The sequence below is a fragment of the Strongylocentrotus purpuratus genome, unplaced genomic scaffold (genome assembly GCF_000002235.5).
Source record: "Strongylocentrotus purpuratus isolate Spur 01 unplaced genomic scaffold, Spur_5.0 spur5_scaffold_17, whole genome shotgun sequence".
Classification (NCBI taxonomy): Eukaryota; Metazoa; Echinodermata; class Echinoidea; order Camarodonta; family Strongylocentrotidae; genus Strongylocentrotus; species Strongylocentrotus purpuratus.
The window spans coordinates 14701445-14719834 of NW_022145602.1; the positions used below are offsets into that span (position 1 = coordinate 14701445).

The following is an 18390-nucleotide window of genomic DNA, read 5'->3' on the forward strand; positions in this document are numbered from 1 at the left end:
GGGACCAGAAAATAGCATTTAATGTCAATCGTGTCTGGTACCACTAACATACCATAGTATTACAGCAATGAATGAGAATGTAATGAATAAATATGAATAACTATTGAATGCATACTTAAGCTCAGGGGCGGCTAAGCGACTTGCAAAGTGGGGGGCACCAAGAAAAGGGGCACTTTCTGGAGAAAAAAAGGGCACCAACAAAGTGAAATCTCAACTTAGCGAAAATATACAATCTTTTAGACATTGGTATATACCCCTACATTGTGATTACATTATCAGGGATGATTTCAATATTTGTTTCACTTTATACACCATACAAGATATTGCTTAAGCATCATGCTTTGCAGTTGGGTGTGATGGTCTAAACAAATTATTTGCGAGCGAGCGAAGCGAGCAAAGAAAAAATATATATTTGTGAGATCGCAGTGCGAAAAATTGCATCTTATAAAGAGGGAAAAAAAATTGATTTGGTTATAAGCACATTTTCATAACGGAAGACTGAAAAGACCTTTGATAGGTAACATAAGTATATCATCTATAGATGCATGTGAGCGTAGCTTCTTACACCCTCAAAAAGAGGCACTCACCAGGTATGAAAACAAGTCAGTCATGAAAATAGTAAATGGGCATTTGTCGACGGAAAAGGGGCCCCATCAGATTTTGATAGGGGCATTTATAGGAGGTGAAAAGGGGCATTTGAGAAAAGGGGATAGTTCCCTTATTAGAGAGGAAAAGGGGCACGTATCATTGTTAAAAGGGAAATTATCAGACGTGAAAAGAGGCACTTACAATGTATGTGAATGAAAAAAGGGCATTCATAATAAAGGAAAATGTGCATTGACCTTGTCCTACCTTGACCTAAGCCTTCCATACCATCTGGGGGATGTGTGATGGCTTCTGCTTCATGGTCTCAAGCCAGACCTTTCTATCTTGTGACGTTCTGGTTGCTTCTGTGAGGGATCCCGGACATCTACTAACACAATCGACCTTTACACAATCTAACCATTTCTTGGCTGGTCTGCCCCGGAGTCTATCACCATGGATATTAGAAGTTAGGAGTATCTTTGGGTATCGTGATGGTCTCATCCTGTTAATGTGGCCAAAGAATCGCAGTCGTTTTTTGTCAATCTTTTCCAATGTCTAATGTGCATTAGTTGTATGAAAATGGGCACCGATCAGATATTAAAGCTGCATTTATCAGAGGTTAAAGGGGCACTTATCTGAAGTGACAATGAGTTACTTCTCGTACCTAAAACGGGTCATTTACCAGAGAAGGGGCACTTATTTGAAAGGGAAAAAAGCATTAGTTGACAGAAAATGGGCACCGATCAGATTTTAAAGCTGCATTTATCGGAGGTTAAAGGGGCACTTATCTGAGTTAAAATGGGGGTAGTTATCAAAAGGGGAGGGGCACTTATAACAAAGGAAAAGGGCTCTTGTCAAATTAAAAGAGACACCTTTCAGATTTGAATAGGGCAATTATCAGAGGTGAAGGGGGCACTAATCAAAAGTGAAAAGAGCGCTTCTCGTACCTGAAAAGGGGCACTTACTAGAGATTAAAAGGGCATTTATGAGAATGGAAAATGGACACTTATTGCAAAGGAAAAAGGAACTTGTCGAAGGAAAAGGGGCAGGTGTCCGAATAAAAGGGGCATTTATTAGCGTTGAAAAGGGGAAGAGGCACTTTTACAAATTAATAGGGGCATTTGTCAATGTAAAAGGGGCACTATTCCTATGTAAAAAGGGGCACTTCTTACAAACTTAAAGGGGCACTTTTCCTATGCTAAAAGGGGCACTTTCGGGTGCTTGAAAAAGTGGGGGCACTGTGCCCCTTCCCCTGCCCCCCCCCCCCCCGAGGGCCGCCCCTGCTTTAGCTACAAGCTATTCTACAACAAGTCAACAGAGAAATGCACTGGACCTTGAAACAACATTCAGCTTTTGACATGGAAGGACTGCGATCGCTTGATGCTTCAAACACACTGAACACAAAAGTGCAAATTCCATAAAGAGCCATATTGTCATTAACCAAATAGATAGCCTATACAATTTATAATAATACACTACAGTGTGAGTCAAAAAAAACTTTACACCTAGAAAAATGCTAATAATTTTAAGAATAATTTATGAAAAGTAAATTATTATACACCATATGAAAGAGTGTTTCATCCCAAATCGTTTGGTACCATTTTGGGTGGTATGTGTTCACGCTTGGATAAATAGGAGGCATTGTTTGCGAGAGTGCAAAAATCGACTTGCGCCAAATAATGCTTATGTGATGTTTGAATAAAACAATTGGGATTTCGGTATTAATTCGGTCTTTGCAGATCCAAATAACATCCCTACCAAAATTAATCATGTCACACATATCAAAACACACACAGAGTCACACTCAATAAGTCACACAAACACACGCACACACTCGTACATACACACACACACACACACACTCGCATAGCAAATTTAGATGTGACAGTTTGGATCGGCCTTCTTGGAAATCTTCTTGGAAGTCTTCTTGGACCCTTCTTCTTTGAACAGACAGTGAATGGGGAGCGCTATCTAAGAATGATAGATGATCAGGTTGTCCCGGCTCTGGATCAGATGGCACGATTTAGGCGTCAGAGAAACGGTCCTTTCAGGCACCTTTGGTGGGCACAAGATGGTGCCCCTGCTCACAGGACAAGGATTGTGATGACCAGGTTGAGAGAACTCTTCCGGAACAGGATCATCGCTCTGAACGAACCTGTGGAGTGGCCACGTCGATCCCCGGACCTAACACCGCTTGATTTTTTCGTCTGGGGTTACCTCAAGTCTCGGGTGTACCAGAGCCCACCTGCGAACCTCAACGACCTACGAGAGAGGATCAGGATTGAGAGCGAAGCACTTGGGAGAGACAGGCGCATGCTTCGTCGAGTGTTTCAGGAGATGCTCCATCGCGCTAGAAAGTGCATCGAAAGGGACGGAGGTCATGTCGAGGAGTAGATGAACGGACAGTTACTTGCTGGTCACAAATGAAGCTTCAAAGGATCCATGATGATAAGCATTTGAATTAACATTATCATCATAATTATGATGATCGTTAACAATTTGAAGATCAAGTAAAAAATAAAGTATTTTACTCCAAATGAACACCTATCATATGTTTGTGTGTGTGCGCGTGTGTGTTGGTGGGTGTGTTCTAGTGTGTGTGTTTCATATGTGCGTGTGCGTGTGTGTGTGTGTGTGTGACTTTGCTACTGAAAAAAGCATCTGCAATGCATCTCATTTCATACATTCAATTCATTCTCTCACTTTAATACTTTGGCGCAATTCGATTTTTGCACTCTCGCAAACAATACCTCCTGTTCATCCAAGCGAGAACACATACCACCCAAAAATGGTACCAAATGATTCAGGATAAAACACTCTTTCATATGATGTATAATACTTCACTGTTCATAAATTATTTTTTAAATTATTAGTAATTTCCTAGGTGTAAAGTTTTTTTTGACTCACACTGTATACTGTGGAATATGCCTTTGATAGGTGCATGAGGTATAACGCCTGATCATTAATGCGTGTTTTGCACCGATGCATGGTTCTTTCATGAAAGCCAACGGCACAGTTGCAGTTAAATACACGTTACCTAGTGCAGGTTACTGTATGTCACCAATGAAAGTGGCTAATATTTGTTGCTATATAGGACAAACCCTGGCAAGCTGTCGGTTCGTTATCAGCGTCTATCGTTGGAGAGGTTTGTATTAAAAAATTCATTAAAATGTTGATAAAAGTTCCGACTTTGACTATATTACGTCATCTATAAAAAACAGATGATATTTCATGCAACTAATGATTTTGCTTTCCTATTATTAAATCATGAAACGAAAATAATATATCAAACAGACAAAGTAGATAAATGGATGTAGAATGCCTAGGTCTATTGATTTAGTTAGTTAGTTAGTAAAGTATTAATGACTGCTTTGAGAGGCATAAAGTTGTTTTTATACGCTCGAGGGAAGGTTAAAATCGAGCTATTGCCCGAGGCTTTCCGACGGCAATAGCTCGATTGTAACCTTCCCGAGAGCGTATATAAAAACAACTATGTCTCGAAAATTAAAGCAGTCATTAATACTTTTATATACTGAAAAGGGTAATAGAATACAACTTCGTGTTTTACAATACTATATCATGGAATATTAAACCAATCCACGGGCCGCCGTGCGGTGTACTGAACTTTGTGTCCTCTGACATCCGCGCCTCTGTATTCAAAGCTGCGTTGTACATTGAGAACTTACAGAAAAAAATCGTCCGGGCACCGTCCGGAACCCGCACGGGACTTGTAAGGTGCCCCACGCGCCCTTTCCGGGCTCTCTACGGCCTAACGGTCAGATTAAAACGTCGGAAAAATTGGGAGCAGCCAAATCTGCACCACGGCGCCCGTAATGCTTAAAAAAAATGTCCCGGCATTCGTAGGAACAATAAGCAACCGTTTGACCTACGATTAAAAGCACTTTTCGAGAGACTTCATACATGTGAATTAATGCCACTAGCGTATTGACATGGTTTTGAACCTGGGACCTTACGGGTACGAATCCTATGCTCTACCACTGAGCCATCGTTTCTCCTATGTGTCTTCTTGTTCTTTTACTTATACCCCTTTTCTACATATAATATATTCACATACATGTACATGTGTGATTGTGATGTAAACAAAATAAATTATGTATTCAGATTTAAAGTCCATGGACCTAGTTATTGCATTCCCGCAATTATAATAAAACTTGTTTCAAAGGACAGAAATAGAGAAAAGGGACCAAACATATTAATAACAACAAATCAACATAGAACTGCACTGGACCCTGATGACAATACAACGGTCAGGTTTTGATATAAAAGCACCACAATCGCTTGATGATTCACGCACACTGAACACAAAAGTGCCATTTCCATAAACAGCCATATCGTTAGTGTCTGAATAGACCACGTATACCGTTGATAATAATGACCTCTATTTTGAAATATGCCTTTTGATAGGTGCATAAAGCATAACGCCTGATCATAACTGTGTGTTTTGCACCGATGCATAGTTCTTTTTTAACAAGCCAACGGTACAGTTGCAGTTATAAACACGTTTCCTAGTGCAGGTTACTGTAGGTCATCAATGAAAGTGGCTAATATTTGTTGCTATATAGGACAAACCCTGGCAAGCTATTGGTTCGTTATCAGCGTCTATCGTTGGAAAGGTATGTATTAAAAAATCATTAAAATGTTGATAAAAGTTCCGAGTATGACTATATTACGTCATCTGTAAAAAACAGATGATATTTCATGCAACTAATGATTTTGCTTTCCTATTATTAAATCATGAAACAAAAATAATATATCAAACAGACAAAGTAGATAAATGGATGTAAAATGCCTAGGTCTATTGATTTAGTTAGTTAGTAAAGTATTAATGACTGCTTTGAGAGACATAAAGTTGTTTTTATACGCTCGAGGGAAGGTTAAAATCGAGCTATTGCCCGAGGCTTTCCGAGGGAAATAGCTCGATTGTAACCTTCCCGAGAGCGTATATAAAAACAACTATGTCTCGAAAATTAAAGCAGTCATTAATACTTTTATATACTGAAAAGGGTAATAGAATACATGTGCGACTTACCAATCATGATAATCAAGTTTGTTTACGCTATCGAGACAGCAGACTAACTGACTAAGTAGTGTAAGGCACAAGGTACATACAAATTCGTGTGTTGGACTATGAACGGGTTGGATTTTTTGTGTTACTGAAATGTGCTCAGAATTCAAGTAATTCATCTATTTAATGACTAAAACAGACAAGAAACAGGTCAAAGGTAAGGACAAGAATCGGTGCTTATCAATATAACAGAAGTTTTGCATGAAATACTATCAGGAAAGCTATCTAAATTTGTCAGAAATTAGCGACAAACACACGAAATTCAGCGCTGCAATGACGCACAAAACGGCGTAGAATTCAATTTTTCATCCATCAAATGAATTCAAACAAGGGGCGTACGCAGGGGGGGGGGGGGGTCGGGGGTTCAACCCCCCCCCCCTTTGGTATTTTTGTGTGTGTAAACCCTCCTAAAAAAACTAAACCCCCTCCCCCCCCCGGATTTTTTTTTTTTATTAAAAAAAAACCCACGGCTAACCTAACCCCCCCCCCCCCTTTTGAAATTTCGAGACCCTTACCCCCCCCCCCCCCCCCCCCCCTTTTGGTATTTTTGTGTGTGTAAACCCTCCTAAAAAAAACTAAACCCCCTCCCCCCCCCCTTTTGGATTTTTTTTTTTTTTTTTTTTTTAATTATTAAAAAAAAAAAAATGCCCACGGCTAACCTAAAAAGGTGGCCTTACAATTTTGAAATTTCGAGACCAAAAAAAAAAAAATGTCCGCTTACTCCTGAGCGACTTTTCGGCTGGCTGAGTCGTTGCGATTTTTTTTTGTACTCCAAAAAAAAAAATTTGCCATTACTATTAGTACTATTTTTATTCAGCAGTGTTGACTCATTCGACCAATACTTAGCCAAAGGTGTTTTGTTCGAGGCCAAGTTCCAAGAACATTCTCAACATTCTCAAACAGAGACCAATCTATTAAAAAATCTACCTCATTGTTACACCAAGGTAATAAGTGCTTCCATGACCTTAAACACAGGTTAAATTCGAATGAAAATAATGGACACGCAGAGCAGACCACGACCAACAAAACGATGGCTGATTCTAGTGGGACTCTTTGCCGTCGGATATTTTGACATAGGAACGTTAAAATCGATGGGCGTGTTCCTTGAGGAAATGACAGAAGACTTGCAAACGTCTCTCGCTGTGATAGGAGTAGCCATTGGACTATGTCACGGTGTAGCACAATGCTTTGGTGAGATGCTTCTTGTTACGATAACCATTCAATCATTACCAGTGTTAATGTTTCACTATCCCCTAAAGTAGTGGTTTCTAAGTACATGTATTTAAAGAAAATGAGGGCGCGTGACGCTCTATGTGCTATAGCATTGGATTAAATCATATCATGTATTAGTAATTTGTCACTGTAAAGCATTCCAATTAATAAATCTTGCATCAATGAATCAGTCACGTGCACGCTATTTATATTCTAAACCCTAAAAAGGATAAAGTAACAAAATTTGAGATTATCTTTTTTTTTAAATAATATATTTACTATGATTGAAAAACAATATTCTAATTGACATTTACCTCTAATTTTTTAATTTCACAGCGGTTATAAATGTACCTCTATTAAAGCGGTTTTCAGCAGGAAAACTCGTCCTTGCAGGCAGTAGCATTGCCGCTACAGGACTCAGCCTCATATATTTTGCAACATCTGGAATGCACTTTCTACTACTAATGCTTGTAACAGGTAGGGTTTCTACGAATCTCTTATTGCATAGATACAAAACAATAATAGACCCAAAGTATACCCCTGAGGTGCTACCATCAGAGCAAATTAATTAATCACGGAGTTCTTGGTTACATAATCTCGTTAACAAATTTGATGTAATTTATTATTATTGATGTCTTTGAAATTAGAACAAAGTGATTAAACGAGAGTCAACGGAATATATACTTGCCATTGTTCCACCGCGTAATGTGCTTGGAGGCCATTCAGATTTAGACCATCGATATTTTACAATCACCATCTTTCATGCCTCTGTGGAATTAGACAATTTGCCAAGCGTACTCTACACTCTAAGCGGGCTGTTTTATTTGAGTATCAGATGCTTTAAACATGATAATGAAGGAGTTTTGTACAAAATTATCCACAGTGCCTGTTGAAGTTCACTTTTTTCTGAGGCTCATGTGGTTATCGATATGGTATTAATCATATCAAACTGATTAAAACGATCCGGGTGTCTAAAGTAAATTGCGTTGAGTGGGTGCGGGAAAAAAAAAACGTTTCTAACGTTATCAAAATTCATGTTTTTAAATGTTACTTTCCCTTTTTCACCAGGGTTTGGTTATAGCTTAGTCATTTTGCCTTCTGAAGCCAGCGTCGTTGACTACTTTCCAGATCACTTCGAGATCGCTACAACCATTGTCCTCCTGGGCAGCGGTGTAGGTATGATGACGCTCCCATTGCTTACAGAACAGCTCGTCATGGCTTACTCCTGGAGAGGGGCGATCCTTATTCTAGGGGCCTTGAACTTTCATTCGTGTGCGACGGGGTTACTAATGACGTCAAGTAGTCAACAAAGGCGTATATTAGGAGAACCTACATTTTTAGCTGGCAGAGCTCAGATCGGGGAAGACCATGAAGAAACTGTGTCCCTGATAAACGAGCAGACGACTGTCGACCTACATAACATAGATGATGATCGCAATGACGATGGAGTCTTTCGCTCCAGCGCCAAAATCGTCAGAGCTTCCAAAAAGATATTCCTGGATATTTTCGATGTCAAAGTATTCCGTGAGTGCCCCCGCTTTATCACAATCTGCATGACTTTCTTTACTTCCGCCGTCTCCTACTACGGATGGATCGTCTTCTTGATTCCCAATGCCGAAGCCAAGGGTATCAGTCCCGACAAAGCCGTCCTATTTGCAACCATTGGCGGTGCTGCGAACATCTTTGGAAGGCTCACAGTAGGTTTCCTGGCTGCAAGGCTCAATCTGAAACCTCAGGTCACCTACTGTTTCATCTGCATCGCAACAGCAGGGGCGTTCTTCTGTAATTTTTTCACTAAGAGATATTCGATTCTTAGCTGTTTAGCAGCCATGAATGGCTTCGCATTGGGTGGGAAAGTCTTGAGTAGCAACCTTCTGTGTAAGGACAGTGTCTCGGACGAAAGGTACCCAGCTGCGCTGTCTTTCATATCACTCGCCTTTGGTATAGGGGAGGCACTTGGGGCATTCTTCATTGGTACGTACATAATTATAAACGGATGCAAAGTGTCTGTTTTATACCTTTTCGTGTTGATTTGTTTGTTTCTTTGTATTTTTTGTTGTCTATTTTGGGGAATAAATTCGTCATGGGGTCCAGTAACTAACAGAGTACTGAATAATAGAGTATAAGGACGCCCTTTTTCCCCTTTTGCTGACAGGTGATGCAATCGGTTTTCCCCTTTATACATTTTGAATTTTGGAATGTACCAAATTATCCAAACGTGAGACAAATTTTCTTTCTATATCTAAAACACAGTAAAGATATAAATTGTTACTTATCGTTGATCTAACAAGCACGTCATTATACAAAATTAAGAGGCTAATATCACGAGATTTTTTTTTTTAATATTTAAATCTTTTCTCTAAACAGGTCTTCTGTACGATTACACCAAGTCTTTTGATATCTTGTTCTGTGTTCTTGGAGCAGCTAATATATTGGAGTCCTGTATCATCATTTTCCCCATCATCATGGACTGGATTGTCGCCAAGGTTACCACCCGTTAATGAAGGGCAGAAGGTACAATTTCTTTGGCCGGTTATCATCATTGGCACAGTTACGGGTCCTGTTAACCCTCACCGAATAGGAGGAAAACGGAGGGACAAAAATAGCAAAAAGAGATAACAATGTTTTTCATGGAATTATTTATTTTTACGATTAAAGGGAAACAAATATGCGTAATATTTCTTCACAGATGAAAAAATTTGTTTAGGCACTCTCATTGCAAATCATTTCTATTTTGTCAATGCAGTTATTATTTTTGCAAAATATTTGATATGTACTCGTAAAATGCAAGACATTATTCTATTATTTCGTTATTTTCTACGAGATCTTAAACATTTTGAAAATATGGCTCATTTGTCCTAATTGAGGTGTCATATGAAAAGGCAGGAATGAAATTTCTAGAAATGTTATTTTCCCTTTCAAATTCAGATATATATATATACATATAAACAGTGCGTCCCAGAAAAAACGAAACCGAGAATTATCGATGTTTTATCATAACTTAATCACAATTATAATTAATAAATAACACATATTTATAAAGCTTAGATCCTCTTTCATTTGATGCAACTCATATGATGCATATTTCACGCCAGTGAAAACGAAGTTTTTAAATCAAATTATGGAAATGCAAGAATCATTTTAAACAAACAGAACTTTGTTATTCCTTGATCATTTTTCCTGAATGACTAGGTTTCATACATGTATGAAAGGGCAGAAACTGAACTTTCTAGAAATTTGATTTTCTCTTTGAAATTCAGATACCGTCCGCCAAATGGATTTTTGGTTCCCTCTCTTCAAGCTGATTTTAATCACTCATGCGTGAAATATGCATCATGAGTTGCTCCGAATGATATAGGAGGATCTAAGCTTCAGATTTTAATTTTTACGGCATGTGTGTAGTCACATATTCTGCGGCGCCCGGAAGGTGCCCGGTAAAAATTGGTCGAGTGGAAATGCAAAGCGCCCGTAATGACTAGGTCACATATAAACCGGGCCCCGTACGATTTTCCCTACCCGGCGGTTTGCCGTGGATTTAGAGACTGTACGGGAACCTTCCGATTTTCATTTCTACGGCATGTGTGGTCACATATTCTGCGGTGTCCGGGAGGTGCCCGGGAAGTGAAAATTGGTCGAGTGGAAATGCAAGGCGCCCGTAAGGGTGCCGACAGGGTTGCGGCCGGTAAGCTTACAGGCTCCGTCCGATGAGCAGGTGTACCTATGGCTCCCGGAAGGTGCCTGCCGGGGCACGGGCGGGTGCTGTACGGTGCACTCTGACATCCGCACCTCCTGTGTTAGGTGCGTTGTACATTTTGAGATACCGCCGTGAGGGGCCCACACGTGCAATATTCACTTCAAGTGGCCACCGGACGGCAGCTGCCCGGTGTTGTGCATATCACCGGGTCTCTTGAGGGGCCCATGAGGAAGCCGTACTTTGGGAGCAGCCGTTATTCTTTAACAAAATGTCCCGGCACCCGTAGTAACTGTACGGGAGCCGGCCGGACACCGACCGAAAATTCCTAAAATGTCTGTTTTTTACTCGCCGTACGGGCCCAGGGGGATGTTTCACAAAGATCCTAAGTAGAACTTATCTCTAAGTTGGACTTAAAAAATATGGAAAGCCATTAGCATCTTTGAAAATATTTTGTAAAAGTTATTTTGAAGGGCATTCATTGTTTATTGAAATCATTCATATTTTCTATCATCAAGGAGATTTCATGTTCTGGATGTGGAATTAATAAAAAGTCTAAAATACTTGAATTTCTGCTTTTGAATATATTTCATTTAAAGACTCCAATGGCTGTCCATAATTTTTAAGTCCAACTTAAAGTTAAGTTCTACTTAGGATCTTTGTGAAACACCCCCCAGGAGTGTACATGTTTCAATGAGAAACCATTTTCAAGGGAAACAAAAAATGTTGTCTCTATAGACAGGTGGTCTTTCTATACAGATGGTCGCTAAAGCAGGTTTGACTGTACTACCAATATGATACCAGCAGAGGTACATTATCCAGTTACGATAGTATTTAATCTTAATTTTTTAATCATGAAGTATACTGGAAGGAGCTTGTAAATCGATAGATTTGGACTTGGAAGTTATATCACCTATTTGGTCAGAGTTGCATAATGAATACATTTCTGAAAGGATAATGAAAATGTCAATATTGCTACAAATGAGCAAAGCCAGAGTTCAGGGAAACAATTGAGTTGTATATTACGTTACTGGCAAAATACATGTGCGTGTATTACAGTACCGGAAACATAAATATGCATTTTCTTCAACTATAAACGATTCCACTTTTGATTACTTAATTTGTATGCGGATTTTACAGTAATTGTGTGTTTAAAGAGGTTTATAAATCAGATATGATTATTTACGTAAAGGTCGGTCCCCAGACGTACATAATCATATCTGATTGAAACACATCTGTAAAAACACACATACACACACACACACACTTTAAATGTATCAGAGGATTATTGTGCTCAGAAATTTGTTGCTCTGTCGCTCTGGGCTATCTTCCTTAAACAACAAGAAAAGCTTTAGGAATAGGATAAGGGTTAGGATTGCAATCAGATTTTAGGTAAAATTTAGGGTACGGATTAGGGGTAGGTATAGAATTTGGTCCAGGGTTATTGTAGAAATTCAGAGAGTGGAGGATACAAATCGCAGAGCAATTGTTGCAGAAGCATACATCAAACAACCCAGTATGTTGCTAAGATCATATACAGGGTGAGTCAGAAAAAATGTCCCACTTTTTAAAAGTTGTATTGTTTGGAGTTTGTCTATTTAATCAGGGGTTTCATGATATGTCTTGATAGAGTTATCCTCCCAGTACATTTAGGTACCATTTTCATTTGAATCCTTTCACGCATGACTGGACATCAGACAATCATTACAAGACTGCCATATTTCACTTGCGCCAACTTACTGGGTGAGGAATAAAACAGTGCATCGAACAAAGACAGTCAGACAGACAGACAGACACAGACACAGGCACACACACCACATACACGCCCAGACAACACACACGGTTACAATTGTCTGATAATTTTCCCTTTTCTGATTAAGCATTGATTTTTATCAAGATCCCTGAATGTTTAAGTGGTATTTCCCTGACAATCTTTCCCTTTAGTACACATTCACTACCCCCATCATATCATCATCAATGTCGTCATCTTAATCTTAATTATCATCATCATCACCATCAAAAATGTAGAGGCAAATGTCAATTAGAATTTATTTTTTTCAATCATAGTAAAAATATTCCAAAAAAGAAGATAGTCTTAAATGTTATTGCTTTATCCTTTTTAGGGATTAGAATATAAATAGAGTGACTGATTCATCGATGCAAGATTTATTAATTGGAATGCTTTTACAGTGAAAATCCTAATCAAATGCTATAGCATATAGAGCACCACGCGCCCTCATTGTACTTAGAAACCATTACTTTAGGAGATAGTGAAACAGTAATACTGGTTATAATTGAATGGCCATCGTAACAAGAAGCATCTCACCAAAGCATTGTGCTACACCGTGACTTAGTCCAATAGCTAGTCCGACGACAGCCAGAGACGTTTGCAAGTCTTCCGTCATTTTCTCAAGGAACTCGCCCAACGATTTTAACGTTCCGATGTCAAAATATCCGACGGTAAAGAGTCCCACAAGAATCAGCCATCGTTTCGTTGGTCGTGGTTTGCTCTGCGTGTCCATTATTTTCATTCGAATTTAACCTGTGTGTAAGTTCATGGTAGCACTTATTTCCTGGGTGTAACAATGAGGAAGATTTTTAAATAGATTGGTCTCTGTTTGAGAATGTTGAGAATGTTCTTGGAACTTGGCCTCGGACGAAACACCTTTGGCTAAGTATTGGTCGAGTGAGTCAACACTGCTGAATCAAAATAGTACTAATAATAATGGCAAATGAAAAACTAAACTAAATTATATACCTCACTTAAGAAATCCAGCCATCTGATTGGTCGAAATTGCAGTCATGGTTTTGGCCATTCCCGTAAATAAACGAAAAATGCCACGCCCATGTAATAGTTCGAGGGTAAAATTCAGGTTACCGGGAATAGTTCAGTCTTGCTTAAAAACTGGTTTGAGCGATCGTGGATACCATACATTGTGTGTGTGCGAAGAATTGGTCGCTAGACAGCAAGAACACCAAAAGGGTAAACCCTACGTTTTATTATTAGCCGTAGATCTATGTCTAGATATAAATTGTGAATTTATTGCTTCCGATAACGGTGATTCAGGTATTGAAGATTGTATAATGCAAGTGTTTAAATTCATTTGGTGGATGAAAAGTTAAATTCTACGCCGTTTTGTGTATCATTGCAGCGCTGAATTTGGTGTGTTTGTCGCTAATTTCTGACAAAATTTAGATAGCTTTCCTGATGGTTTTTCATGCAAAATTTCTGTTATATTGATAAGCATTCTTGTCCTTACCTTTGACCTGTTTCTTGTCTGCTATAGTCATTTAATAGATGAATTACTTGAATTCTGAGCACAACACAAAAAGTCCAGCCCGTTCACAGTCCCACACACGTATTTGTATGTACCTTGTGCCCTTATAACGTAAACAAACTTGATTACCATGATTGGTAAGTCGCACATGTATTCTATGACCCTTTTCGGTATATAAAAGTATTAATGACTGCTTTAATTTTTGAAACATAGTTGTTTTTTTACGCTCAAGGGAAGGTTACAATCGAGCTATTGCCCTCGGCAAGCCTCGGGCAATAGCTCGATTGTGACCTTCCCTTGAGCGTATAAAAACAACTATGTTTCTCAAAGCAGTCATTAATACTTTACTAACTAACTAAATCAATAGATTTAGGCATTTTACTTCCGTTTATCTACTTTGTCTGATTGATATATATTTTTTATTTTTATGATTTAAAAATAGGAAAGCAAAATCATTAGTTGCATGTAATATCATCAATTGTTTACAGACGACGTAATATAGTCATACTCGGAGCTTTTATCATCATTTTAATGAATTTGTTAATACATACCTCTCCAACGATAGACGCTGATAACGAACAGACGACGTAATATAGTCATACTCGGAACTTTTATCATCATTTTAATTAATTTGTTAATACATACCTCTCCAACGATAGACGCTGATAACGAACCAACAGCTTGCCAGGGTGTTCCGTACATAGCAACAAATATTAGCCACTTTCATTGATGAAATACAATAACCTGTACTAGGTGACGTGTATATAACTGCAACTGTACCGTTGGCTTGTTAAAAAAGAACTATGCATCGGTGCAAAACACACAGTTATGATCAGGCGTTATGCTTTATGCACCTATCAAAAGGCATATTTCAAAATAAAGGTCATTATTATCAACGGTATACGTGGTCTATTCAGACAATAACGATTTGGCTGTTTATTGAATTTGCACTTTTGTGTTCAGTGTGTGTGATGCATCAAGCGATTGTGGTGCTTCCATATCAAAAGCTGACAGTTTTACAGTCATCAAGGTCCAGTGGAGTTCTCTGTTGATTTGTTGTTATTAATTTAGTTTTGGTCTCTTTTCTCTATTTCTGTCCTTTGAACCTAGTTTTATTATAATTGAAGGAATGCAATAACTAGGTCCGTGGACTTTAAATCCGAAGACATAATTATTTTGTTTACATCACAATCACAGATGTACATGTATGTGAAATATATTATATGTAGAAAACGGGTAGGTAAAAGAACAAGAATACACATAGGAGAAACGATGGCTTAGTAGTAGAGCATATAGGATTCGTACCTGTAATCTCCCAGGTTCAAAACCATGTCAATACGCTAGTGGCATTAATTCACATATTATGAAGTCTCTCGAAAAGTGCTTTTAATTAGTAGGGCAAACGGTTGCTTATTGTTCTTATGATTGCCGGGACATTTTTTAAGCATGAGGGGCGCCGTGGTGCAGATTTGGCTGCTCCAAATTCTTCCGACGTTTTAATCTGACCGTTAGGCCGTAGAGAGCCCGTAAAGGGCGTGTGGGGCACCTTACAGGTCCCGTGCGGGTTTCGGACGGTGCCCGGACGCGTTATTTTTTTATGCGGCACAGATTGGGGCTTTTTTTTAAAGGGGTCTTTATTTACAGACTAATAGTGTTCGTGTGCGTACCGTGTGCGTACTAGTAGTAGAGGTCTGTTTTTAATAGTGTGACATGTAATCCACTACCGTATGGAAAATCATTACATCAACAATTAAAATGAAATTGTAAATCTGAAGAGGAGGCAGTACGTCAATAAGGAGAACATCACAATAATTAGTCAATAAAACATAACTAACTTAAACGAAGAGAAATGTTATCTAAGCACATAGTTCGCGATGGATAAACAAACTTCTTCGCAGCGCTAATGCGCTAGCGAACATGACTAGTCTCACGTACGTGCAGACACTATTCAGAAGGGAAAGAACGTACTTCCCATAGGTTTAACACGCGCCATGCCCCAATCTGTGCCGCATAAAAAAATAACGCTGCCCGGACGGGGCCCTCACGATTTCGTCTGTAAGTTCTCAATGTACAACGCAGCTTTGAATACAGAGGCGCGGATGTCAGAGGACACAAAGTTCAGCGCACCGCACGGCGGCCCGTGGGGTGGTTAAATATTCCATGATATAGTATTGTAAAGCACGAAATTTAATTCCAAATCGATACATGTGAAGTTTTATTAATGGTTAAAGAGCAAAATTCTATTTCTTTTCTTCAGAATTTGAACTTACGGATGTAACAGGTTTTGGAACCAAACTCTTCATTTCGGGCATGTCTAGACAAGGGCTCGCATATATTCAACCCCCAAAAAGAAGATAGATTTGAATTGTCTCTTTCACCGTTAATTTGTAAACACTGCCCGCAACACTGATCGAAATCTAATCAAAAGTTAATAGCTTAAACAACTTTAATCTGTGTCGAAATGGTTACTTTTGACACAGAAATCCAAATTTTCAAGACAAATCTTTCATTTTGATTTTGACATACTAAGTCGTTCTTGGCCCACCTTCCGGCAAACATGAACACGACCTGTCTACTAGTTATCCGCGATTGAAGACTTAATAATTGATCCTCAAAAGTAGGAAATTGAAATTGACCTAGTTTCTTGAAGGTTGTCGTAAAATCTCACGCTTTGGGGCCGCAGTGTTTTCAGGGGTGTTGTCGTCGGGTTTAATCCCGGGGGTTCGATAGCTAAATATGCGCTGATGATCAAATTGATTTTATCATCCGCAGAGGCCGATTATCATAAAGCAAAATAAAATGATCCTGTTAACGGAGGCAGAGGCAGAATTAACTTACTGATGTTATGGTGGCCAAGTGTCAACTTCCACATCATATAACAAATACCATAATTCTGTGACAAAATTTGATTTTAATAGCTCTGTCCATCACCCTTTTTTAAACTGAGCAAACACACATATCCTATAATAAGCACTACAATAGAGTTTTGAAATGGATCTAGGTTGATTTCTCTTCTTGCGATCCCTCACATCAATCACAAGATTACTTGACACTTTATTTCTGTATTTCATTTTTCTCGAGACTCTTATCTAAAGAACATCTCTCATAGTGGTACTGTTTTCCAAAAACCCGTGCTCACGCCGCACAGTTCTTCGCCAAGCAGAAGAAGAAGAGGGAGGAGGGGGAGGAGGAGGAGAAGAAGAAAAAGAAGAATCATTCGATATCAATCAATATTTTTTAAATAATTCCAAGTACATATCGATTTAGGATTTTTATAACAAAACTGTACGATAATTACACACTAAGAAATAAGGGTGCAATTGGGGTACAAATTTGCATCCACGTACGCATATTTCGCAGAGAATGCTGCTGGTGTAGCTTCTGTGAAAATGATGTTCATAACCAGCCCCATCAGGCTGGAATGCATTGGAATATTTCCAACTAAGGGGCACATCATTCCGGTTAACGCTCTCTCTGATTAATTTTCTTCGAGACTCCATTAACAAACTACTACAACCCTTAAAGTCATACCAGGTGAACAGCATCATTCATCTGCTAAAAATACTCAGTAAATTGGCAACGTTCCGCCTGCTGTTCTCTATTTATATTCATCTTGATATATGTATTAGTGAAGGGTGTCATTGGCGTAGCCACCGGGGGCATAACGGGCACGTTCTCGCAGTGAGCCCAAAACAAATATTAAAAAAAGAATAAGAAAACGAAGAAAAGAAAACTAAAGGGAAAAGGAAAAGAGGAAATGGAACATAAAAAGGAGACGCTAAGATCCGTCCCAAAACCCTAACTAATGGCCTCGTTAATTTGTTCTTCATCCTGCGAGCAAAATCAATACCCCTACCTTGATGACATCACCTTGTTTGTAGTTATTTTTATAAAACATTTTTAATGACGTATACACCATCAAAACGAAAATGCATGGTATACTTTTGTTTAAATCCACCATAAGTAAATGAAAGCAATTTGCGGTTACTGTAAAAATATAATAGCGGCTTTTCCACCTCCTGCCTCCGAACCTTGGAACAGTGTAATCCTCCTCGATTGAAATCATCTTCAACAGAATAGCAATTTAAACAGAAGGTTAAGGTCTGGGAAGAGGTGAAAAATATTGTGGGAGCGTTATCATTGTTACTATGCAAGTGGGGAAGCACATCAGATACAAATATGTTTTCTGAAAAGCATGGCTTTTCAAATACCTTGTAACTTTACCAAGACTGGGCTTAATATCTTATCAGTTTGATGATTCCAGAACCTGGCTTGGACTACACACCAATACTTATATGTTAGATGATCAACCTTTTCTGATCGATTTCACAACGTTTCTTTCACAAGAGGACATACGGTTTTAATATGTAGGAAACCATATGCATGCGTTCATTGAACTCCCACTGTCACTGCTTGGTCACTAATGCCATTTTGGTATCATAACACTGACTCATGATGACATCTCAAGGGGCTTTGTATCCAGTGGGTAGCCATATGGCAATATATAAATTGTAACTACTATTACATAATTGTAGTGA

At 38.9% G+C, this 18390-nt stretch overlaps 2 protein-coding genes across 2 annotated transcripts; both read left to right on the top strand.

The window, feature by feature from the left end:
- The first annotated feature begins 2562 nt into the window (after positions 1-2562).
- On the top strand, positions 2563-2979 carry LOC115925082. Its single transcript, XM_030988243.1, has one exon. It carries the CDS (start codon positions 2563-2565, stop codon positions 2977-2979), a length of 417 nt encoding a protein of 138 aa, XP_030844103.1.
- A 4221-nt stretch (positions 2980-7200) lies between these two features.
- On the top strand, positions 7201-9384 carry LOC115925083 (monocarboxylate transporter 12-like). Its single transcript, XM_030988244.1, has 3 exons — positions 7201-7360; positions 7952-8857; positions 9251-9384. The coding sequence occupies exons 1-3, from the start codon at positions 7330-7332 to the stop codon at positions 9382-9384; spliced, it is 1071 nt and encodes a 356-aa protein (XP_030844104.1). The 5' UTR covers positions 7201-7329.
- Positions 9385-18390: the final 9006 nt, after the last annotated feature.

What these genes read in the sequence shown, in the direction of transcription:
- LOC115925082 (XM_030988243.1), top strand. Translation starts at nt 2,563, where the DNA reads ATGATAGATGATCAGGTTGTCCCGGCTCTGGATCAGATGGCACGATTT.
- LOC115925083 (XM_030988244.1), top strand. Translation starts at nt 7,330, where the DNA reads ATGCACTTTCTACTACTAATGCTTGTAACAG. An exon ending in ACTACTAATGCTTGTAACAG is followed by an intron (nt 7,361 to 7,951) that starts GTAGGGTTTCTA and finishes CTTTTTCACCAG; the next exon opens with GGTTTGGTTATAGCTTAGTC. An exon ending in ACTTGGGGCATTCTTCATTG is followed by an intron (nt 8,858 to 9,250) that starts GTACGTACATAA and finishes TTCTCTAAACAG; the next exon opens with GTCTTCTGTACGATTACACC.